General features: G+C 36.2%; 2 protein-coding genes across 2 annotated transcripts; both read left to right on the forward strand.

The window, feature by feature from the left end:
* The first annotated feature begins 1274 nt into the window (after positions 1–1274).
* On the forward strand, positions 1275–8170 carry mpv17l2 (MPV17 mitochondrial inner membrane protein like 2). The gene is made up of 5 exons (XM_060881861.1): positions 1275–1640; positions 2819–2980; positions 4614–4690; positions 4816–4944; positions 5632–8170. Exons 1-5 carry the CDS (start codon positions 1454–1456, stop codon positions 5713–5715), a joined length of 639 nt encoding a protein of 212 aa, XP_060737844.1. The 5' UTR covers positions 1275–1453; the 3' UTR covers positions 5716–8170.
* A 2594-nt stretch (positions 8171–10764) lies between these two features.
* Positions 10765–25876, forward strand: ttc39c (tetratricopeptide repeat domain 39C). Its single transcript, XM_060864816.1, has 14 exons — positions 10765–11274; positions 13773–13821; positions 15966–16094; positions 16296–16410; positions 18469–18814; positions 19067–19235; positions 20008–20101; positions 20197–20304; positions 20704–20813; positions 20929–21052; positions 22526–22623; positions 22866–22970; positions 24336–24374; positions 25667–25876. Exons 1-14 carry the CDS (start codon positions 11117–11119, stop codon positions 25754–25756), a joined length of 1734 nt encoding a protein of 577 aa, XP_060720799.1. The 5' UTR covers positions 10765–11116; the 3' UTR covers positions 25757–25876.
* The last annotated feature ends 383 nt before the right edge of the window (positions 25877–26259 follow it).

Here is a 26259-nt window from a genome sequence, read left to right on the forward strand (position 1 = left end):
CTAAATAGACTTTATCTTATTTATAAAACTGAACAGTTGAAGGTTAAGTAAAATTTTTACCCACTGAGCTACCACTTCCAATGTTGAAACAGGTTTGGGCATCTTACAGTAGGTATAGTAAAGGAAAATCTTAATGATGAAGCATAGAGAGATTTGAACGTCTAGACATTTGTATGTTTCTCAACTTTGTTGTGGAAGAACCACATATGGAAATGACTGGTAAGTGTCCACAAACCTTTGGCTTTATAGTGTATGAAGGCTACAAAATGCACAGTTGTTGTTTTTTTTTCAAGCATGGAGGGTGAAACTGCTTCTCTTCGATTGGTCATGATGTGTAACAGTTAAGATACAAGGGCAAAAAAACTTAATCAAACTTAATCTTCAAGAAACATTTACAATAAGATGCATGCTATAGTTCAAAAGGGATTTCTCACAGATGCACTGCTTAACAGCCAAAAAATTCAAATGGCATTTTATACAATATAATGCATTTTATGAAGTTTGAAAGGTCTAGAAGAAAGACAGTGTTTTTTTTCCCACAGTAAACAGCAGAGACGTTTTTATTTTCCACAGTGTGTGCATGTGTGACACAGAGCTATAATGTTTAGCAACAGCATGAGAAGAGACATTTGAAATGAGGTTTGCTAAATGCTATGCAAAACATATATTCAAATGTTTCACTCGAATGATTCCTTAGACTAAGGCTGTGGTGCACCTTAATTTGATATGAAATAATGTGGTGTTCCTGTATTTAGTTATAAGTAAAAGTGTTTTTAATCCTGTCATATAAAACCTCTCATTAAATGTGCACAATTTTCTGAATTTATCAAATTCTGAATTTGATTTAAAGGTGCTCCTCAATTTTTTTTTAGATCAGTCTCTGAAGGTAAAGGACACCAATACAACCATTAAGGTTAAGGTAAATCGTTTTGGAGATATTTTGATTTGTTTGTTGTACTTGGTCACTTTTTTTAACGACTCATCCTGTACTAGTCTTGGGGTCGCAGTGATAGAAATGCTTCATGACGAACGTTGACACGAAGGCTTTTATTTTGAAATCAGAAAAACTTAAAAATTGATTTCCTCTCGGCAAAACGAACCGTTCATTCACAAAAGTCAATGTTTATTTTGTTGGGGTAGTATATTTATGTGTGAGTCTAGTTACTGTAAGATTATCACGAATATCTTTAATGACCACATCGGTATGATCATGTTCCTTTTTCCCCATAATACGCGTTTAAAAAACTTTTATTTTGAAATCGTGATCAAAGTTCATGAACGACTACTGTTTCCTGTCTGAAATGAACCATTCATTAACGTTAGCTTATATCACGACAAGTTGCTGGCTAGGTGTGTTTCTATTTTGTTTTGTGTCTACGTTATTTAGACAGGTGAATGTCCGTTGTGGTTTTGATGTTTTTACACTTCTCGAGCCACAACAGGTTAGTTAGTCATGATACCTCAGAGTAAAGACTTCCTCGTGCGCATCTCCTTCTACTGGAAGCCGCTTTTTACAGGGAAATACTTAATTGTGACCAACATTATTAGTAGTGGAGGAATGCTTGCTCTTGGGGACTGCATTCAGCAGAGCAGAGAGAAGAGACAGACACCGACTAAGATCCGGGACTGGAAGCGCACAGGTATAAACTGATATAATATGTAATATAATATCATATTTACACCTAATTTCATCATAGCTTTCTGTTCACTTTACCGCGTGTTAGAAAACGATGGTTTAACAAATAGATTTTACACTGTCAATAATCTGGAAATGTTTGTGTTGCTAAGAGTTTTGCTAACTCTTTAGAGAAAAAAAAAAAAGTCACTGGAGGTCATGTGATCACGTCAGCGGCTAATTTGCATATTCGTTTACTTATTCGTCGTGTTCATTTGCATATAGAAATTGTATCAAGAAGGGAAAAAAATTCTGAAGTAGAATAGAACACGACACCGGGCTTGTTTGCTTGTTTTTTTTTTGTTTGTTTTTGTTTTTTTAAATAGCATTTCCTGTATAAATTATTCCTTACAGAATGAAGTCTGTCGACTTTGGTCACGGCACCAGACACTATAGCTGTACACCAAATGACATGATACACACTATGCACTTTGTATTCTACTGTCTAGAGTATGAATTTTAAAAGGCTAGTATTGTCTCAGAACGAAACATAAACGAAACTGGAAGTATATAAAAGAAAAATGATCGTACTACGTCACCGCCTGGTAGCCCCGCCCCTTTTCTAGTGATTGGTCGATAGTTCTCAACTGGTATTGCAGTGACCAATGGCTGCTCAAGAAATGTGGTAGATTTTTTTTTTTTTTTTTTGGTAGGCTTTTTTTTTTTTTTTTATAAAAATAAAATAAATAAAATCACTAAACATGTTTAAAATGTTATCAAATCTAACAGCAGTGTCTCTAAGTGGGCAACACTGGTGCTGTTTTCGGAGTGGAGAAAAATGTTGCAAGACTAAATGTTGACTAAATAATGTATTGATTTTCATATTTAGTCAAATGTCATTGTCTTTTGCATAGCAAAACACATTTACATGAAGAAAGAACATTTTTGAAACTGATAAATAAATCCGGAAAGTGTTCATTCCTCTGTCCTGAATACTTTCCTGTGGCATAAAATATAGTCTAATAATAAAACATCCAAGAAACTCTTTCTTTAAATGTTTAATAATACAGAAAACTTATCAACATTTTTTAAAATTTATTTAACAATAAGATGCAGTTCCTTCATTAATGTGCTCAGTTTTAAATGATTTTGTTTGTATAGCTCTGGTTCAGTCTTTTGTTTAAGCCTTTTTCTGTTTTCCAGGGCGTATGTTTGCAGTTGGATGTACCATGGGACCATTTATGCACTACTGGTATCAGTGGTTGGACAGGGTATATCCAGGAAAAATTGTAAAGGCCGTTGCCAAGAAAGTCCTGATAGACCAGCTTGTTGCCTCGCCACTTTTTGGAGCGTGGTACTTCATAGGTATGGACCAGGCTTTATGTACTTTTGTATAACCATATTCGTTCTATAAACTGCTTTCATTCTCAATTAATGTGTCAGTCAGGATGTACTGATTGGGTAATGTGTGAGGAAAAACATCAGCATTCAATACGGTGTGTTAGTATCAGAATCATACTTCCAGTACACAGAGATAAGAGGATGAGATTACCAAGAAAATACACATATGTAAAAAATTCAAAAGTTCAAAAATAAATAAATTGTTTTTGCAGTTGTGCTATAGATGGTATAATGGAATAGAATAATACTGTTATTGTGCATTGTTATTGCATAATGGTTGGAATATTTAACATCATGAGGTAGATTGCTTGGGGGAAGAAACTGTATTGTGCCTGGTTGTGCTGGTATCTGTGGCTCTGTATCGCCGGCCAGATGGTAAAAGTTCAAAAAGTGGATGACATGGATGTGAGGGATCCAGAGTGATTTTCTGAGCCCTGTTCCTCGCTCTGGATATACAGTGGGTACGGAAAGTATTCAGACCCCTTTAAAATTTTCATTCTTTGTTTCATTGCAGCCATTTGCTAAAATCAAAAAAGTTCATTTTATTTCTCACTAATGTAGACTCAGCACCCCATCTCGACAGAAAAAACAGACATATAGAATTTTTTTTAAAAAGAAAAACTGAAATATCACATGGTCATAAGTATTCAGACCCTTTCCTGTGACTCATATTTAACTCACATGCTGTCCATTTCTTTTGATCCTCCTTGAGATGGTTCTACTCCTTCATTGGAGTCCAGCTGTGTTTAATTAAACTGATTGGACTTGATTAGGAAAGGCACACATCTATGTGTATATATATAAGACCTTACAGCTCACGGTGCATGTCAGAGCAAATGAGAATCATGATGTCAAAGGAACTGCCCAAGGAGCTCAGAGACAGAACTGTGTGGCAAGGCATGGATCTGGCCAAGGTTACAAAAGAATTTCTGCAGCACTCAAGGTTCTTAAGAGCACAGTGGCCACCATAATCCTTAAATGGAAGAAGTTCTAGAATGATGGTGTTGAAGGCCGAACAGAAATCTACAAACAGGATCCTCACATAAGTCCCAGATTTATCCAGGTGTTGCAGGATGTAATGCAGTCCCAAGTTTACTGCATCATCCACGGACCTGTATGAATAATAATAAACAGTGGACATGAAATGAGAGCAATCTGGATGTACATTTAATTTATGGTACCAAGTTAAGAAAACCAGAATGCAAACTGTTTAAGAGGAAGCACTGCAGCTTCTTTTTGCAGTATAAGGAACCAGATCTTTAATAGAGTGTATAGGGCCTCATGGTCATGTTTAATGACCACCATTATATCATAAATGTACAACTCAGTACCAGGAGTTTGTTGCTAGCAGCATATAACAGCAACCAATATAACTAGAGAATAAAATGTTCCTTGATGCCACATTTGCCTAATATGTAGGTATCAGTATCCATATAAGTATTAATACACTTTCTGAAAAAAGGTATAATTGCATCCAACATGTTATAGTATTGTGGTTTGCTTTGTATTTTTATATACATTTACATTACATTTCCAGCATTTAGCAGATGCCCTTATCCAGAGCGACTTACATTTTATCTCTGTGTGCATGTTTCAGGTATGGGTGTGATGGAGGGTCATGGCTGGCGCAAAGGTTGCACTGAGTTTAAAGGGAAATTCTGGGAGTTCTATAAGGTATGATTTGACTGACCATCATCATTTGAGCAAAGATAAAGTTGTATGTAAATAAATTTATAAAGCGTCAACTTATGATTGACGACAGAGACACGTGTCACACCATCGCATTATTCCTTCATTAGGCAGACTGGTGTGTTTGGCCGACCGCACAGATGATCAACTTCTACTTCTTGCCAGCCAAGTTTCGGGTGTTGTATGTAAATACAATTACACTCGGATGGGACACCTACCTCTCATATCTCAAGCATAGGGTAAGCTTTTGAAGGCCAAGTTAATTAAACTACTGTTTTTGTATTTATATACATGCTTGGTGATTGTTGTGTTGGACATTTAAGCAATATCACACAAAAGAGTGTTAATTACACTGAATACCAACACAGCTGAGATTCGGCCATAGGTAACACTGTACTTTATTGCTTTTATGCAATGGTTCTGTATATACAACAAATGAAAAGCATGACAACTGTTTTGAAATATTGAAAGGTATGGCTGCAAAACATTACTTAAATTCAGAATTAAATTTACAGATTTAACTTTTCCATTTAACCCAACAAAAAAGTAAATTCTACACATTAAAAAAGAACATTATGATAACGGCTTATAATTGAATGATTACATTTATTTTAATAATAGTTTTTGCTTTAAATTAAATGTTTCACCAAATCATTTAAATCATTGTGACTGGTTGAATCTTGGTCACTGAATAATTCCAAGTTCATAGTGTGACTCTTTTCATTACTTTTTAAAGATAATAGAAAAATATAAGAATCATCATGTATAATTGTTTGAAAGGTAGTGTACTGACAAGTTAACAGTTTGTTAGCTGCACCTGTTGGATTTTTTGTCTTTGTCATGAGAGTTTTTTTTGGTCATTATTTGGTTAATATTATTTATCTGGTTTTTTTTTGTCCTGATTTATTTGGTATTATTTTTAACAGGACAGCCAACATGTTGATGAATTGGTGCCAGAGGACTCCTCATTGTCTCCTCCTTCAGCGACAGCCCTGGATGATAAACTGTAGTGCCACACAAATTCCAGCTTTAATGTCAGATTTTAAATATTAGTACTAGTATATTAGTATGAGTAATTCTTTTAGTACATAGACATATAACTGCCTTAATTACTCACATCAGTTATTCAAATCAAGGTGATCCACTAAACAAGGTCATACAGCCGTACTGAACCATATCAGGTATTCTCAAAACATGTCTGGACATGTTCACATTCTTACTAATGAAGGGAATTGTAGTCTTTGTCAGTGGGTGGAGTTCCATTTGCTATCAAGCTGCAGTTCTTTAGTTCTTCATGGCATAGATTCCACAAGATAAAAAATTAAATACAAATAACCAATAAAATAGAAAGTATAACATAGAAAAAGAAAGATGGAAACATGGATTATATAATTGGTGTAGGCTTTTTTGTTACACTTTTATGCTGTGACTCTCCTGTTCCACATCGCAAAGGTGTTCCACTGGATTCAGCTTCGGGGACAGGGAAGGACAACAAACTCTTTGTCACATTTATAAAACCAGGTGACTTTTGTGTGCCAAAACAAGAAGAGTCAATTGTGTTCATGAAAGCATGCACATGGTCAGCAACAGTACTGTGGGATTTAAATTACTCATTATGGGTCCAACTACATTACACCACCAGCAGCCTAGCGTAAACAGAAGGCAGGCCTCATGGATTCATGCTGTTGACACCAAATTCTGACCTTAACATCTGAATGCTGCTTCAGAAATAATGACTAGCTGAAGCTTTTTCTTTTTTCATCTGTCAAGTTTCAGTGAGACTGCAGCTGACCCTGATGTGGTTTTCTGCTATTGTGGCCCAGCTATGCTAAGCGTCAATATACAGTGCATTCTGAACTACTTTTCTGTTCATTATGGTAGTAACATGTGATTAGCTGAGCTACCATAGCCTTCATGTCAACCCTGACCTCACTCAGCAACAAGGTGTTACTTCTCTGAGAACTGCCACCCATTAGTTTTTTGTTTTCTTTGAACCATTTTGAGGAATTTCTTGAGACTGTTTATGCATGATGATCCCCAGTTTATGAAATATACAAACCATCAGGTGACAACATCCATGTTTCTGTCATAATCACTAAAATCACATTTTTCCCCAATTCAGGTGTGGACTGAAACTTTTGAACCATATTTTACGTATTCCACTTTGGCTACGCGATTGGCTGTTATGGATTACTGAGTGCAGGGATGCACATTTTCCTAATTAAGTGGACTGCAGTTAAATAATACTGCATTGCAAATGATGTTTACTTCAAATCTAGCCAGGTGGACCTGAAGCTGCTCCATTTACAAAGCCAGTTCTCATAACTCATTTACCAACTTTACTAATAACTAGCTAAAATAACAAATTTTTCCTCATAAATAAGCAGTATTTTTATGTCTAAATTCTAACTTCTAAAATTTAGAAGTAAACCTGATGCCCAGTGAACTGCAGCTGAGGTTTTAGAGATTTTTACTCACTTACTTGTAACACTCCACCACTGCCACTTGTTTCAGTGAACTGAACCTCCACTGCATTCCTGATTACTTAGATATTTATTACAAATGAAAACAGTTGCAAGATTTATTTGTTATACTATTTTTTGAAGATTTGTGTGAAAATAATATTTTGTCTGTTTTATTTTATCTGACTAATTTACAAGTAACTCTGCTGCTGTTGCAGTTTTTGCAAGAGAACTTACACTTGTTATTCCCTTTATTAAGAACACAATCAGGCATCATGTGTTGGCAGCATGGGGCATAAAATTCTGCAATCCTCATCTTTATTATATCTGTTGGGTGTTCTAGTACAAGTGTTGTACTATTATAATAATAATAATAATAATGTTTTATTATTTTATCTTTTTTTTATTTAATGGCTGGCTGCTGATCCTACTATTTATTATAACTGTTTCAGATCTCTACTGGAAACGTGCTCTGTATGTACAACATATAGACAGATATCTGTCCTATACTTTTATGTACAAAGTTATTTAAATAGTAATTATCCTTTATGCTTTGGTGTATCTGTCAGTGTTTAAAGTGGTTTACAGTTATAATTTCTCTAATTGAATAATTCAGATTGCTTATGTGGTTTCATTAAATGGTGTTAAATTGTGTGTTTAAATTGTGACCATCCAAATTGTGTGCAATTGTGTACTTTCCTGGATGTATTTAGAAATAATTTCCTAGAGAAAAATCTTCTATTTAAAACTGAAAAAGAAAAAAATCAGACTCCATATTTGCTGATCAACTACATTTGCAGCTAGTGAAATATGAGTGAATTATGTTTTTTTTCCTTTTTTCCCCCATTTTGTGAGGGTTGAAGAAATGTCTCTATCTATTTGTAAGGTGTCTTTATCTATTTTTTTCTACAGAGGTTAAAGCTAGCTTTACCAAAACATTTACAGATCTGTGTGACTGTAAATGTACTTGCAGAAATAAAACTCATCATCAAAAGAATTTGAATTAGATTGGAATGCGTGACATGATTATTTTAGATAAACACCTAATCAATATTGTCCTAGCTATACCAAGCTTAATTTCTATAATAACTATGCTTCATTACTCAACCTTACTAGTGACACTCAAACAACCATGTTTGGCCTTTTGCTTATCAAATGTTTTGTTCCACTGTAGCACAAACCCAGGACCATCAGCATATGACGAGATGGCCACAACACTATGGAACCACTTCCTTAATAGAGTTAGTTAAGCATGTTTTAGTTTAGTCTTAATTATAGCTAAGAACATTGTAAGGTTAGATTTAGATTTATTTACCTTACCAATAACAATACCCATCTTTACTCATTTTTTATTGCAGATATTAAACAGATTCCATTGGCTGCTGAACCGTGATCTCCCGCTTATAAAGTTGATTTGATGTCCACTGTTATAACTGTTTTAGTTAGCCCTGACAATTAAAAAAAAGCAAAAATATAGAATTTTTTGACAGAAAGAAACGCTATGGCAAGCGTTTTCTGGTGTAATGGTTAACAAAATTGACCGTAACCAAATTCAAATCCCACTGGAGGATACAGAGTGAAATTGGTGTATGACTTTACCCATGTTTGGGCAGGAGTCTGTTTAGCACAAAAAAAAACATAATAGTCATGTTATAAAGGGAAGCTTTGCTGGTGTAATTGTTAGCACAACAGGCTCCGAAACCAGACTTCAGATCCCACTGAAGGCAACTGAGTGAAAATGGTGTATGACCTTTCCATTGTTTGCCAGGACTCCAGTGTACAAAACACACTTTATAAGGATGGCAATGAAAGAACAATACTATCTTGCATGATCTAAAATCACTGTAATGTATAGGCCAAATAGCTCAAAAATTATGCAGTGTGCTAAAGGGGATCTTTGCTGGTGTATTGGTTGGTTCACTGGACTCTGATTACAGAGACCTGAGCTCAAAGACCCTGAGTGAATTTGGTGTATGAGCTAACTTTCATTGAGTCTGTACTCTGCCATAAAAATCACCTTATGATTTTGGGCTAGCAGTGACAGAACAATACTCTTTTACATGTTCTAAATTCATTGTAATATATAGGCCACAGCACTATAAACATAGCTCAAATTGAACATAGTATAAGTGAAATAACTAGGAGCTTTTTCCCATAGACTTGAATTCAAATCCCCCTGTAGGCTACAGAGTGAAATTGCCATATAAGCTTGCCTTTGTTGGGCCATACAAACCACTTTTTGATTTTGGACTAGTAAGGACAGCAGCTTAAAATAAACATTATACCTGGCCAGTAAAGGGGTACTTTCATGGTGTAATGGTTAGCATAATGGACTGTGACTCCACTGACCTGAGTTTAAATCCCACTGGTCATTAGATACTCAAATTTGTGTATGAGCTTGCCTTTGTTGGGCCAGGATTTTGGGCTAGTAATTACAGAAAAAATATATCTAACAGGTTTTATTGTTTATTGCCACAGCACAATAAACATAGCTCAAAATAAACTTTAAACCAATGTACTAAAGAGCTTTCATGGTGTAATGGTTAGCATCAGAGACCAAATGAGCACCAGCATATTAAAGCAGTGCTTTTCTGGTGTAATGTTTAGCATAAGGTACTCTGACTCCAAAGATTTGAGCTCAAAGCACACTAGAGTTCACAGAGTGAAATTGTTATATGAGGTTACCTATGTTGGCCCTGGACTATTGCCTATACGTATAAGTTCAAATCCCACTGGAGACTACAGAGTGAAATATTATTATTATTATTATTATTATTATTATTATTATTATTATTAAAAATATGCTATTTTTATTTGCTTGTAATAATAATAATAATAATAATAATAATAACAACCTATTGTGATTATGATTATCATTATCATAATCATTATTATAAATATGTTGTTAATATTTGATTTAATGTGAAGCTTGGAATAACAATAACATTAACAATAATAACAATAATAACTATTATTGTTATTATTGATATTATTATTATTATTATTATTATTAATATTTTATTTTATTTGAAGCTTGGAATTTTTAAAATTGAAAATTTAAAGCTATCATTGCAACTACAGAAGTTTGAAGAAAAATCTTATCCCAGTCAAGTTTAAAACAAATAAAATAACTGAAAATGTATTTAATATACATCAGAAAACAGCGAGACATATATCTACAATATATATAATTAAAATTCAAGTGCTTTTGTTAGCTTCCAAGTCCCTGACACATATTGTTTGGCTGAATGTACTGTACAGTGAGAAGGTGGTCCAGTGATAGGCTGTGATTTGCTGAGTGAGTTGCCAGATTGATTAGAATAAATATTTCAACAATTTACACTATTCAGACATTGATTTGTTAACAAAATTCACATACTTACTAATATTGCTTAATGAAGTTATTATTTAACATTTTGTTTCTTTCTTTTTAGGAAATCTACCTTGTGTTAATTAATATGTAGTGAGTTGTGAAGTTTTTACACGGTGCTTGGAAATGGCGTTAAGCTGTACAATCTGGCAACCTTCACTGCGTTTTGGTGCGCCGCTTCGGGAAAATCCGGCAACAATGAATGAGGAGCGAATATATCGCACTGCATTTCGACTTTCTGCTGGGATTATCATCACACGTCTCACGTAATCGGGCTGGTAAACAATGAAAATTGTTGGATGTTCTATCTGTTTATTAAACAGTATGAAACTAGAGAAGATGAATGTGACAGGATTTGCACTATACAGAGGACGTTTGGCCTGATCAACAAAATATGAGTTAAATCTTGGAGGAAACACACGTCCTTAGGGTTTTAACAGGCGCACGAAAACTGGAGAAACGTGGAATTCCTGGCTGTGATTTAATATCATTTTATTCTACGTTTAGGACTGTTTAAGATTGTCCTGTCATTTGGATGGTTTATCTACGCTTGTTATTCGTTGTTAATCTCACTACTGTATGAGCGCATGTGCAATGGCAGGCCGCGAACAGCATCAGCACCATCCGCAGGTGGAGATGAAGGCAGAGCTGGATGATGCGGAGCTGGCACTGCAGGGCATAAGTATGCTCCTCAACAATGGCTTCAAGGAAAGCGATGAGCTCTTCAGGAGATACAGGTAAGCCTCAATGCAGCCAGAACACAGCGATTTCCTGAAACATGCTTGACTCAAACTGTCAGTAAATGACCAGGTCTGTTACGTTTGTTTGAGCAGAGAAATCACCATACAACTTACGGAACAGGGTGGTATACTCAAGGGTGGTCAGTGCCACTATAGGTCTAAAGGATATTATCATTCTCTAAACCCTAAAAGATATTATCATTATTGTTGTTCGTGTTTGTTGTTGCTGTTCTGATTGTGTTGCCAGTATGGTAACGTCCCTAATATGGTGTGAAAATGAACTACTTGATAATCTATCAGATAATCTGATTTAAATCATTTTGCAAGCTAACACAGAACAAAGTATTCTTTTGCCCCACTGACCACATTATATGGTGGCATAACGTTAAATTTAGATGTAATTTATTTGTATAGTGCTTTTAACAATTCACATTGTCTCAAAGCAGCTTTACAGAAGTATAGAAACAGAAGGGAAAAAAAATAAGGATAAAAATAAATAAATGAATACATACATTTAAAGTTTAAAATTATTTTAAAAATATTTATTTAAAATTTTAAATACTATATATCAAACCCTATCCCTGGCTAGAGCCAAAAGGTATGTAAAGCATCCCACCACTCCACAGTCTGCAAACCTGAGCCTCTTGCGAGTGTGGTAAGCCAACAGCATCCGAGTTCATCAAACACTCTATTCCCATGAACCTTCCAGATTTGCTCTTTTACCTAAGAAAAGCTATTCATAAAAAGCTAAACTAAACGAATGTGTTTTTAGCCTGGACTGAAACTCTGAGACTGTGTCTGAGTCCCGAACACTAATTGGAAATCTGTTCCCTAACTGTTAGGCTCTGTGAGAAAAAGATGTGCCCCCTGCTGTAACCTTTTGTACTTAAGGTACTGCCAAATAGCCTGCACCTTTTGACCGAAGTAGGCGTGACGGATCATAAAAAAACAAAAGATCACTCAGGTACTGTGGCGGTGACCATTAAGTGCTTTATAGGGTAATAATAGTATTTTATAATCAATATGAAATTTGCCTGGGAGCCAATGCAGTGTAAATAAAAAAGGAGTGATGTGTTCATTTCTTTTAAATTTAGTTAGGCCTCTAGCTGCTGCGTTCTGGACTAACTGGAGCTTGTTTATTCTCCTACTAGAAAATCCAGACAGTAAAGCATTACAATAATTCAACCTAGAGGTAACAAATACATGAACTAGTGTTTCTGCCTCATTTAATGACATCATATTTCTTATCTTAGCAATGTTTCTGAGATAAAAGAAGGCTACCTTTGTGATATTATTTATGTGAGCTTCAAATGAGAGACCGATATCAATAATTACACCAAGGTCTTTAACTGCTGCACATGATGTAATAGAAAGACCATCCAGAGTTACTCTGTAATCAGATAGCTTACTTCTGATTTCTTCAGTTTGTTATTAGCTCCTGCTAGCTGATGAAATTGAATTCTCAATGCTAACACAATTCATATGATGTGCCCAAATGTAACCATTGCTTTTTGTAGCTTGGTAAACAACAAAAAAAATTTGTTTAGATGTGAGCCTGATAGGGATCCTCTAAGGCCATATATAGATGGGGGAGCAACATTATGTCATGCCTGGCTATAAACTTGATTATATGCCCTTCACTGGTTATGCATTATCACTACACATCAACCCTTGGACAAATATTTCCCTGTATAATATTATTTACAGACATCTGTATTTGTTGGTTATCAGTGTGTTTGTATTGTAATGTGTGTGATCTCAGCTATAGCAGAATAAATATTTGACCCAGTCCTGCATCAAAAACAGGATATGGAGCAATGGTGCTCACATTCAGTTCAGGATGGGAAAATCCATCCCATTTTGATGATTTCATTTTAATTTAATTAGTCCAGCAATCTAGGACTTCCCAGTGTACAGGCTTATTCTGCAGAGTGCCTGAAGCTGGAGTGCACCATACACATGCAGAATGTATAAAACTGGCAAAATGAAATTTCATTTAAAAGGAATTAATCATTTATAGGACAACTATACATACAATTTATTTATTGTTCAGTTTATTTTCCAAATTATATATGTGTATTTTTTTGTCTGTGTACTGGTAGCATATGACACAAAACAAAATCCTTGTATGTGCAAGCTTACTTGGCAATAAAGGTCCATCTGATTCTGATTCTGATTATTGTCAACATGCGGACACTATGTGATACTCAAAAACATCAGGTTTTTTCCAATTCACTGTAGAAATAACAGCTCATTCTGCAAACAGAAATTTGAGCAACAGTGTTGACAAATTCCAAATTCATATAATTGTCTTTGGCAAATCAATTTGATTCTGATTCTGTTTCAGGTCATTTTGTGCACATTATATGGTTTCTATACAGCTTCAATATAGTCTGTCAGCAACTATGACAAACAGGGACACACTTTTTGAAATAGAAAAATTGTAGTAATTACAAATTAGCTGATTCTTTGTTTGTATTATTTCCTCTCTACAGGACCCAAAGTCCACTGATGAGCTTCGGGGCGAGTTTCGTGTCCTTCCTGGTCAGTGATACTTATGAACCTACTTTATTATCACTGGTGCTGGACTTTAAATACCTATTAGGGAACAGTTTAAGCTAAATGCAACATTTTTCACTTACTCAGAAGTGTGAAGTCTGAATTTGGAGTTGTGTCATTTTAGAGCTCAGTGTGTTAAAACCTAAAAAGTAGGAAAATTATTATCAAAAATCTAGCCATCTAAAATGATCACAGTATATGAAAATGATCACAGTATATGTACAACTAATATGATATGTTGATTTACTTAATCTAAATATTACTATAAAATCATGAAGTGACTAGCACCTGCTAGCACCTTAATCTCTAAAGAAAAGTCTACTGACTTTTTGTATATTGCATTTTGTATAAAAGTAGTATATTAATGTAACAATTAATTATGTTCTGTAGTATGTTTGGTATTGTATTATATATTTTGTGTGATAATATAAGCAATATTGTTCTGGAGTAGCACTTGGACTACTCTTTACCTGTCTTTATAATAAGGCACGGTGGTATATCTTCACCAGGAACACAGAATTATATAAATTACAATAAAAACATGAAACAAAATTCAATATTCTATATAATTCATCATCTACAAAGTTTATTATAAATCCAGCACTGTAGATTAATGCAGCAATAAATGTTTTGTCTGTTCATCATACATAAATCAACATCACACTTTATGCGTTTCTTTCTAAAGACATGAATAAGAATATCCCTGGCAATCTGTTGCTAATATGCCCAGATGTCCAGCGTTCAGTGAATCAAGGAGATCCATCTGGTTTTGCAGATGATGATCATAAACTTCTACCTCTAAAAAGAAAACAATCTTCTGTGGCGTCTGGTGATAAAGGATGTGTAAAATCAAAGAGATATTTTCGTGTTCACTTTTGGCTTTACTAATTCCCATTCTGCATCTGAAACCTTCCATCATGGGCTTTCAAGTCTCTTGTGGAGAATAGAATTTTATTTGTATCACAGCAGTACAGTGTTTGATATTGCATATTAAATAGTGATGTTGAACAGAACATTGACTGTAGTGTGTAAGACTAGCATATTTCTTACTAACGTACTTGAAATGTATGTCAGCTTTTAAATTCATGCCTGATTAATTTAACATTTGAACTAAATAACAAGTGGAAACATGCTGTTTTGCTAGGGGTTTAGCTTGTGTAAGAAAATGAATGCAAAATTCTTTTTAACTACAGTATATTACCTAAATGCAGGTTATATGTAAATGTACTGATAGTCTGGGGAAAACCAATCAGATTCCTTTGTCTGATTTCTGAATACTGAAAAATCAGGTTTTAGGATATTTTGACACCTCTATATTAAGAAAGCATTAGTATATTCTACCACAATGATGTTGGGGTGGACATGTTTTTTATTTAACAACCTTTTAACCTTTGTAATCAGTAACGGCTGTCAAAATGTCTTTGATACTATATCATCATCATCATCATCATCATCATCATCAAAACAGAAAAGAGCACTTACACGCTAAGTACAGATCACAGCAGACAATGTTTTCAATGTTTCAAGACAGAATTGAAATTATCTATGGTCCTCTGTAAGGAATTCTTTAAGTTAATTTAAAATTGGAAATTGCAATCATAAAAATTACAATCAAATGACTCGGATAAATCACAATCACTGATCTAATTAGAAAAAGAAAAGTGGAGAACATTATAAAGAGAAAGAGCTAGAACAAAGGAGGAACAGAGAAGAAGAAAGAGAAATATTTTTCACAAAATACAGGCCTGTATAATGACCCCATATGGCACAGCTGCTGCTCAGTAATGCAAACGTCAATGTCATTATAGTACCTGCCCTCACAAGCGGAAGTGCAAGCAGGAGTAGCATTAGAAGGCTGAGGAGAGAATCCCATTAAATATAATCAATACTAAACAACATTGAAGGGTTCATTTGTTTACCATACAATTACATTATTTTCAGGACAGGAAGAGTACATAAAGAAGTGAAAAAAAGTAAATTTAATTTGAAGTAAATTTATTGTGGGTTTGTACACATAGACCTTCTGGTTCAGTGATCCAGGGAAAAGTGGATAGAATCACTGTCGATAATAGAATACATAATGTGTTCTTTGAAGGATGAGATAAAAACATTGCTTTCCGTGCTTGTAGAATGCCATGATGACGTTTGAGGAGGAGAAGATGCAGATGGCCTGTGATGACCTGCGCACCACAGAGAAGCTGTGTGAGAGTGACAACGCTGGTGTCATCGAGACCATCCGCAATAAAATCAAGAAAAGTGTAAGTGTGTATAGGTGTGAATGCAAACTGCAATAGTCATTTAAATAACACATCAATGATTGTATATGTTTGTGTCAGTGAGAGTAACAGTGAGACAAAGAACAAGAGAATTGGGCACTCTACATTATGCTGTCATACATAATGTAAAAGCCATCTGCTCCTTGGGGTTGCCAGATCTATTTCAGTTACTTTTCTCTACAGATGGACTCTCAGACGTCAGGGTCGGCAATAGTGGATCGACTCCAAAGGCAGATCATAGTGGCTGACTGCCAGGTCTACCTCGCTGTGCTTTCGTTCATCAAGCAGGAACTCTCAGGTATGATTCTGTATTTTTTCCATTGATTAGGATTGGCTGGTTAAAATTGTAGCACTCAGTAATGGTGCAGTTCTTAATCTGTATTGTTAAAACACACACAATTTGGGCTAAAATTTGGCATTTATAAAGCATATGCAAGGTCTTTTTAGGATGAGAAAATCATGGCAGTCTGTTGTAGGCTTATTCCAAAATGGACGTTTAAAAATGCCTTCTTCTATATGTTTATAAGATCCAGCCCAAATATAGACCAACAAAACATGGGGTTCATATTCATTTTCCATTTACAAATGGATGGAAACCCTCTATGCTCTGGGGCACTCAATCATTTGTAATAATTATACTGAATGGAAAAGAATTTCTCAAGGGTCCTTAATTTGTCAGCAACACTAGCAAGCTGAAAAAAATCTGTGAAATTAAAACCAATATTAACATACAAATTAACTAAAAATAAAGTCACTAAAGATATTGATTTATGGACGTTACTGTCACTCTCACTACTGTCTTGTAAACCTTTCCTTTGATTCTTGCTGACACTCTTCTGTCACACATTATTCCTGACACTTTTCTCCACCCACTCCAACCCACCTGCATTCTCCACTCCATCCCGTCTTCACCTTTTTTTTTCCCATTGCACTGGATGTTTGACCCCAAATACTTAAACTCCTGCGTCTTTACCTCGGCCCCCTGTAACCTCACTGTTTCTTCCCACCTTCTCAGCACAATTCATTGTAATCCTGTCTATTTTCTTCAGTCCTTTTTAAGTCCCACTACTTTTTAGCTAGCCTCTTCCTCTGAATGCTGTCCTGTACTTCCATGTTTCCTTATCTTCTTTTCTCCTTTCCGGTGACACACCTAGCACCCTCCTGCTAGTCTCCCTGATCACTTCTACTGTAGTTTTCCAGTCATCTGAAAGTTCTTCCTGACCACCCAAAGCCTGTCTCAGCTTCTGTCTGAATTCCTCACAACTTTGTTGTTCCTTTGTTCCTTTGTTCCTTTTTACTTTCACCACTTGGTCATTTTTCTATCTTTCCTCTCTTCATCTTCCTGACCACCAGAGACATCTTACACATCACCATCTGATGCTGTCTGGCTATACTCTCCAATGTTAAGAGTCCCTATTCTCTCTCAATGAATCTATGAACAATGTCATCAATATCGTTTTTCTCATGGCCCCAGAGAGCTCTTTGGATCTTACCTTCAACAATTAAGAGCAAACCAAACTAAATGTCTGAGGTTTAAATAAGGCAAGACTTCTTCAAAATGCTCTGTAACAATTTGCACCTTATGTGATATACCTGTAGGTAATTTTATCCATTTTAAGTACAAATAATTGTGGGGGTGTCCTTAGCTTATCTTCACAATAATTATTTTTGTTTTTAATTACATTTTACAGATCATTTAAAAGGCATGGTGGCTTAGTGGTTAGCACGTTTGCCTCACACCTCCAGGGTTGGGGGTTCGATTCCCGCCTCCGCCTTGTGTGTGTGGAGTTTGCATGTTCTCCCCGTGCCTCGGGGGTTTCCTCCGGGTACTCCGGTTTCCTCCCCAGGTCCAAAGACATGCATGGTAGGTCGATTGGCATCTCTGGAAAATTGTCCGTAGTGTGTGATTGCGTGAGTGAATGAGAGTGTGTGTGCCCTGCGATGGGTTGGCACTCCGTCCAGGGTGTATCCTGCCTTGATGCCCGATGATGCCTGAGATAGGCACAGGCTCCCCGTGACCCGAGGTAGTTCGGATAAGCGGTAGAAGATGAGTGAGTGAGAGTGAGATCATTTAAAAAAGAGTTTTCACTGGTTTTATTTGTTTAGTTATGTTATTTGAATCTTCCAATATTGTTAAAATCAAATACCCATATATTTATCTATTTATAAAAAAACACAGACTTTCATGGGGTGTCCTAATTTTTTCACATGACTGTATGTACACACAAAGTATTATATAAAGCATAAGTATGTATTTGTACTCTTCTATTTCAAAATTGACACATATAGTAGCCATCTAGTCCGATGTGAAAAAATGCCGTAACATTACCTCCTGCTCCGATTCCATTTATTGTAGCATATATTAAAGGAGGCTGGATCCTCCGCAAGGCTTGGAAGATGTACAACAAATGCTACAGTGACATTAGCCAGCTCCAGGATGCATGTCGCAGGCGTTCCTCTGATCAGGAAAATCACAACTCACCTGTTGCCGAGAGCAATGGCGGACTGACGGAGGAGGCACTGGGGCGTCTGAAGGGCTCGGTCAGTTTTGGCTATGGCCTTTTCCATCTCTGCATCTCTATGGTTCCTCCCCATCTACTGAAGATAGTCAATCTGCTGGGATTTCCAGGAGATCGACACCAGGGTCTGGCATCACTCATCTACGCAAGTGAGAGCAAAGACATGAAAGCACCACTGGCCACGTAAGCTTTGGTTACTGAAACATTCATCCTTAATTTTCTAAGTATGTTAGACTGTTATAAATTCTAGTTGTACATAATTGTGTTAAATTCTTGATTGATTCTGTGCTAATACTGACAGCATGATTGAAAGCAGATATGGGCTATAATCAGAAGAAAAGCTATTAGTGGATGCCCATGTAATTACCAATACATTTATTGTGCTTTCTTTTGTGGTATTTGTGCATCTCTTATTCACACCTTGTTCTCCTCCAGGCTGGCTCTCTTATGGTACCACACGGTGGTGCAGCCCTTCTTTGCTCTGGATGGCTCTGATTCCCGGGCTGGACTGCTTGAAGCTAAAACTATTCTGCAGAAGAAAGCAGTAATTTACCCCAACTCATCTCTCTTCATCTTCTTTAGAGGACGAGTGCAAAGATTAGAGGTAAGTATGTGCAGCCTAGAAAGTCTTAACAGGTGATGAAGCGCATTTCATGTTCTACATATGTTGAAAAGTTAGTTTTTCCCAAAACACCACCCCAGCAGACACCTTTAAACACAAGCAGAATTAAAAATCAGCAAATGACAAAGTTATGTTATTTATTTTTTGTCAATTTCAGCAGGATAGAGTTTTACAAGTGGTGTAATATTAAAAACAATTTCAGCATCACATTTAAAGGATTTTTTTGTAATGTAAATGCTAGCACTTCCTAGGTAGAATGTTAAAAGGGCTGACTGAATGTAACACAATACCTTTCAAAGTGATCAAAGTAAAAAACTCTTGGCGGTTTGATGTATAATGTTTGCTCAGATTCCAGACATAAAATAAAACAGCAGATTCAGAAAAAAATAGTAAACTTTCCATATGAATTTTACTGAATCAATTTTACAGATTTAGATTGTATGCAGAGCGAGGTAACAACTCAGCTAGCTCAGCAGAATAGATAGCTATAAAAATGTTAACGTTCATTGCAAATCCACATTCACTGCCCAGTTACCTCTTAACTGAACCATGTTTAAGATATGTCACAAAAAATACGTCTCAATTCTCATCTAAATTCTACAATCTGTTTGAGCTAAAAATAAATCATCTAATTTTTTGCTAATAGCAAAATTGCAACTATGCACACTTAGCCTTTTGCTTTACTATTAGTAGTTTGGTTACAATTTAGGGATGCTGGATTTAAAATGAATTTGTAGGCTTTTTTCTTTTTCAGTGCCAGATAAATGCTGCGCTGGCATCTTTCCATGATGCTCTGGAGTTTGCTTCAGACCAAAGAGAGATCCAACATGTGTGTCTCTATGAGATCGGTATGATCTGTATCTTCTATATCTATAGAGTATATATATATATACTTTGAAGACTAGTTTGGTCACAGTGTGTTCTAAACATGTGTACATTTCAGGGTGGTGCAGTATGATTGAGATGAACTTTGAAGATGCTTATAAGGCATTTGAAAGACTAAAAAATGAGTCCAGGTGGTCACAATGCTACTACGCTTACCTTACTGGAGGTATGTTTCATCATTTGTTTACCTGAAGGTTTTTGTAAGCAATATGGTGGCACTGTCAGGGGAATACTCTTATAGGAATGTAGTCAATGACAGGGTTGTGTAATGCAGCAGACTTTCTATTTCCTTCTCAAAGTGAAATGTGGCTCAAAGTGACTTGCACAAGAATGATGCAAACATTTCATTGATTTTTGTAATTACATTACATGTTGGGGAACATTCATAAAACAAGTCCATTCATGTTATCACTTCAGTTAAATGATGTGGGATAAAAGTAAACACAAAGAACAAAATTTTAGTATATAGTATATACATGTAAAAAATGTGAATGTTTGTGTGTGTTTATACAGTATATAATGTATGTTAATATATCATTTGAGTTTACTTTTATCCCACACTTAGTATGCCAGGGTGCCTCAGGTGATTTGGAGGGGGCAAACACGATTTTCCAAGACGTACCTAAGCTCTTCAAACGCAAGAACAATCAGATTGAGCAGTTTGCATTCAGGAGGGTGAGTTTGTTACTGCTAATAAACATCATTAGCAAACAGTTATCATATGCTCAAAGTGGACCCCATGCACTTGGTACCTCTTTTCACGTCTTGTTTTCTCTGATTTTTTTTACAGGCAGAGCGATTGAGAAAACTGGGTGCTTCACAGGATCTGTGCATTCTGGGAGTTGTAGAGGTGCTATACCTGTGGAAGGCTCTTGCAAATTGCTCATCTTCTAAACTGCAGCTCATGAGCCAAGGTGAAATAGAGTGTTTTTATTTTTTGTTTCCCTTGGTTTTGTGTAGAACCATAAAACAGTGTTTTCCTATTAGATAGTGTTTAATAGATAAAGGAATAAAACATTTTAGAACACCAAGAGCGCTTAACCATTAAGTAAACCGTTCAAAATCCATAATGTGAGACTATAATGTGGGTTTGACTTTATATCAGTGCTTTGAAAATGGTTCTTAAAATCATTGATCTGCAATGATCAGGAATAGTTTTCAGCCTTAAGGGCGAAGGGCTCTTGAGCAAAGCTCTTGATTCAATCTCTCAGTCTGGCTGTTGGTCTGGGGTTGGAACCCAGAAGACACATTAATGGTCATCCCCAGGAGCTTGCAGAAGTTCCAAAAGACGGAAGTGAACTGGGGACCTCAGTTGGAAACAATGTTTCAGGGCCATGAAGACGGTAGGCATTTTGGAGGGGAAGCTGGCTGACAGTAACTTGGGTAGTAGGATGAAGTGGGCCAGCTTGGTAAAGCAGTTGATCACGGAAAGCACCACAGTGTTGCTGGAGAAGAGAGATAGTCTAGTCATAGTCCATGGCGATGTGAGACCAGGGACGGTGAAGAATTGGGAGGGGGTTGAAGATAGCAAGCTGAGGGAGTCATAGGGCTTTTCTACTTGGTGCAGAATGGGGACACCGAAACAAATTCTTGGGTGTCCTTCTTAATGTCCAGTCACCAGAATTGCTGGTGGAGGACTGCGAGGGTTCATGGAACCCCAGGATGGCAAAACAAGCAAGAGCTGTGGCACCATTGTGAGATTGGAGGTGGCTTGTTGGAATATTTACTCTATGTCAAAAAGGAGGGCTCAGATGGTAAGGGAAGGTTGGAGGATGGGATCAGTGGAAGGCTTTGCAGGATCTTGAGCCCAGGTGGCATTCAGTTTGGGTGCCATGGCATCGGATGCCATACGTAGCTCTGTGGAGTAGGCGTCAGATGAATGACAGGTCACTGCCATTCCCATTCAGTTCTGGAGATCTGCTCAAGAAGCAGGAGAGTACACGTTGGGAATGGCAGTGAACTATTTGGGAGAGCATGCTGAAACTGAAGGACGTGCAGACTTTGCGCTGTGTCCACAAAATGTGTTTGACAAAAACATTACTGACAGCATTCATGAAGTGGGCCATCTTGGCAAAGTAGTCAATCACAGAAACCACCACAGTGTTGCTGGAGAAGGGAGGTAGTCTTGTGACAGTCCAGGGTGATATGAGACCAGGGACGGTGAAGAATTGGGAGGGGTTGTAGATAGAAAGCTGAGGGAGTCATGGGGCTTTTTTGCTGGGTGCAGAATGGGCACGACGAAACATCACTGACAGCATTCATAGGCCTACTTCAAAGCCTACAGATAAATAACGTAGGAAGGATGAATTCAGCAGGTGACTGATGTTGCTCTGGATTTGCCTGGCTTTGCTTTTTTTGTCTTTTACCATTCTTCTTTGTTCTCTCAGTGTTGCAGGGTGTGGATGACCCATCCTGCATGGGTTTAAAACACTTGCTTCTCGGTGCTATACAGAAATGTCTTGGAAACATTAAAGATGCTATTCAGGTTTGTGTCTCTCCTATTGAAATGCATTTTAAAGCCATATTCTTGGATGTCATCCTGTCTAACACCCAATCTGGGACAGTATTCAGATAGTACTGTATAGAGTAGCTTTATTAATTTGATCATGTGTGAAAGATTGGAACTAGAGCAGCTTTATTTTCGTACAGAACATTTCAATAAGAATGTGGCTGCTGTTTACACTCTGAGTAAATTACTTGTGTTTATCTTGTTGGTCAACCATACAGTCGTATCAGAGGGCAGCCAGGGATGAGCTGGGCCGACTGAGCAACTCTTATGTGCAGCCATACGCCTACTATGAGCTAGGATGTGTGTTATTGGCTAAACCTGAGGTAAGGCTACAAGCCTAAGAAAACCAGCATAAAAACTGTTTCTTTCCAATGTTTTTTTCCCTTTATGTTTGTTTCAAGAAGCCTGTAGCATGATATACTGGGAACATCAAAAACTATGTCACGTCAACTTTACATATGTGAACATACAAAATGTATAAAAAGTATATAAATGTGAAACCATAAAGAGAAGAGTGAGTCAAAAAATGAAACATGGTACAAGTTACACCATAATGAAGTTACATGCTTCTTACACAGTCAATTATTGTATAGTCCTTAGATATACAGTGATACCTCGAGATACGAGTGCATTGACATACAGATTTTTTGAGATACGAGCTGTGATTCGACCAAATTTTTGCCTTGAGATATGAACAAATTTTTGAGATACGAGCATCCGAGCCGACGCCGACGAAACAAAGATCCCCAACAATCACGTGTGAGATACAAACCTCCGGGAGTAAATAAAAGGGAGGAAGAAACAAACCTTCTTGGACAGGTTTTTATTAAAACGACCGGCAGATGTTAGTGAGGAAAGAGTGACAAAAAAGGCAAAAACAAGTGAAGAGAAAAGTGATGAAGAAAATTAAGCAAAATTAATGTAAAGAAAACAGAAATTGTAGCAATTAAGTTCAGTTAAGTTAAGAGAATTTCAGTTAAGTTCATTAGTTTTAGTGAAGTTTTGTTAAGTTCCATTTAAGTGTAAAGTAGCATTAAGAGTGTACAGTAGCGAGTAAGTGAACGAAAGTGAAAGTGTACATACGAGACAAAATTCCTCCTAACTCCTCCGCCTGTTTACTCCTCCCTCAACCTCCGTGCCCATCTTCTGTTAGCTCAAGGCGTCTGATCTGGGCGTCTGATCTGGTAAATAATACACTTTATAGTAAAACCAGTTTCTTTTTTTAATATTCTCTTTTATTACTGTATGTTTTTATACAATATTTGTCATTTATAAATACAGTTACTGTATATTTTTCATATTCAAAACACATAAACAAAACACCTGGAGTGGAATTTTGCGAGCTGGAACGGATTAATGGGATTTCAATTAATTTAAATGGGGAAAATTGCTTTGAGATACGAGCAAGGTCACGGAACGAATTAAACTCGTACTGTATCTCAAGGTATTACTGTACAATTAATTTTGCATCCTTTTCATAATTGTGTTTGAATTAAGTATATATTATTTGATCAATTTAAAAGACATTGTTATTATGCATCTGTATAGATAATCTATAACTACATTTCATTCCATAATAATTTAGTAATACTAAATTAGATATTCCATTAAACCATTTAATTCAAATAAATGTGGTGGTCTCATTGTAAATTATAGTAAATGTCTCTAATTTTTCTTTTTGTTTATAGACTTTGAGTAAAGGAAGGTCATTGTTGCTTCAGGCAAAGGTAAGCAGTATGCATTGTTGAGTTTAGCATAGTTTTTACAGTATGTACCTACAGCCTGTGGTACAGGGGGCCCAGCAGGGGTTTTAGGGATTTTCCAGGCATTGCCAGGCATTATGCAGACAAATCAGGTTTAATACTTCATGGAATTAGCATTCCTGGTCAGACAACCTTATTGTTATGATTTCAGTTTGTAATTTTTACTGTATTAATTAGTTATGCAATGACAGGTCAAACTGATGTGTTTCACTAGTCTTAATTCAGTTTGTGGTCCTACATAGTGCTCCGTATAAAACAGTCTGGAGTATATACAGTAGTGAGGGAGGGTTTTCTGACACAGTGAAGTTCAAGGCAGCATAAAAAGCAGGAAGTAAACATGCATCAAGGCAAAAGGCAAATAAATGGATTCTGTAATAGAACCTTGGTGAACTGAGGCTGTGACCAGGCGAGATGCACTGTCTGCAAGCGTAAGTAGAGGAGGTGCTTAAAGTAACACAGTGGAGAGATCAGGGTTGAGGATCAATATGAGATCATATTATTGTCAAAGCCCCAAAGCCTAGGGAAATAATTTCTCATAATCAAAACTGGCTGACATAGCTCACAAAAGAAACACCAGCAAGAAAATGAAGAAAAACTTGATTTAATTCAGCCAGCATTTGGTGAAATGAGACCATAAAGAGGAAATCCCAAACACTATTATTATACAAGGTACTAAATGTCACAACTTAAGGTATCATAAAATTATTTTTAATTTAAAGTTAATTTAAGCACTGTTTCATATTTTGTATTGTACTCTCACCATCCACTTTATTAGGAACACCTGCCAATTTATGCAGTTGTCCAATCACTGAATCAAGAAAAAAATCATGCAGATAGAGTACAGTTCATGAGCTTCAGTTAAAACATAACAAATATGAGATCTCTATAACTTTAACTGTGGCATGGTTGATGGTGCAAGACAGGCTAATTTAAGTATTTCAGAATCTGTGGATTTCCTGGGAATTACAAACACAATAGTCTTTAGAGTTTATACAGAGTGGTACAAAAATAGTTTCTTATTTTGATATTTGATGTGAACAATAACTGAAGCTCTTGTCCTTTATCTATGTGATTGTATGCATTGTGCTGCCTGCACAAAATTGGCTGATTAAATAACTGCATGAACCTGTGGTTGTACAGCTGTACAACATACTGTAGGTGTCCTAATAAAGTGGATTGTAAGTGTTTATAGCTGATTTGTATATAGCTGTTAATTGTAAACAGAGTTGAAGTAGTGGGTTTGTGTATGTTTGCAGGAGAACTGTACAGGATATGACTTTGAGAACAGACTGCATGTGCGAATCCACACAGCCCTCGCCTCTGTAAAGGAAGTGGTCCCTCTGTGACTCCAGCCAACCCAGGAAGTGCATTTTACAGGGACCAACCCTGTTTGGCACCTTTTAAAATGCAAGCCATTAAATTTTTTTGTTTGTTGTTTTTTTTTTTTTGAAAATCAAAATGATAAATTATTTTTAGATGGTTAGGTTGATCACCAATAGTCTTTTTTTTCCTATGTAGGCGAATTTCCTGTTTTTATGTAGTAGATAAAGTACATAAAGTAGATTATATTGCAGTTTCAAAGTTCAGTTAAAGTTAGCTGTCCCATTACACTGATGAATGTCACTATTCCTGAATGTTTTGTCTTTTTTGGCTTTGGAAATGTTTTAGCCAGGACATTTTGGAAAGGATAAGAACGATGTTCTAAATTTGGCTGGCTTTAGTTTTTTGTTTTATCATTTATTATACATTAAGAATTTGTGTCATGGGAATAATACTAGATTAACACTACCTACCTAACACTACCTAACACTATTACAATATTTACACACACATTAATGTCAGAGGAAGG

Source organism: Tachysurus vachellii, chromosome 1 (genome assembly GCF_030014155.1).
Source record: "Tachysurus vachellii isolate PV-2020 chromosome 1, HZAU_Pvac_v1, whole genome shotgun sequence".
Classification (NCBI taxonomy): Eukaryota; Metazoa; Chordata; class Actinopteri; order Siluriformes; family Bagridae; genus Tachysurus; species Tachysurus vachellii.

What these genes read in the sequence shown, in the direction of transcription:
- mpv17l2 (XM_060881861.1), top strand. Translation starts at nt 1,454, where the DNA reads ATGATACCTCAGAGTAAAGACTTCCTCGTGCGCATCTCCTTCTACTGG. An exon ending in CCGGGACTGGAAGCGCACAG is followed by an intron (nt 1,641 to 2,818) that starts GTATAAACTGAT and finishes TCTGTTTTCCAG; the next exon opens with GGCGTATGTTTGCAGTTGGA. An exon ending in TGGAGCGTGGTACTTCATAG is followed by an intron (nt 2,981 to 4,613) that starts GTATGGACCAGG and finishes TGCATGTTTCAG; the next exon opens with GTATGGGTGTGATGGAGGGT.
- ttc39c (XM_060864816.1), top strand. Translation starts at nt 11,117, where the DNA reads ATGAGCGCATGTGCAATGGCAGGCCGCGAACAGCATCAGCACCATCCG. An exon ending in GAGCTCTTCAGGAGATACAG is followed by an intron (nt 11,275 to 13,772) that starts GTAAGCCTCAAT and finishes TCCTCTCTACAG; the next exon opens with GACCCAAAGTCCACTGATGA. An exon ending in ACATTAAAGATGCTATTCAG is followed by an intron (nt 22,624 to 22,865) that starts GTTTGTGTCTCT and finishes TCAACCATACAG; the next exon opens with TCGTATCAGAGGGCAGCCAG.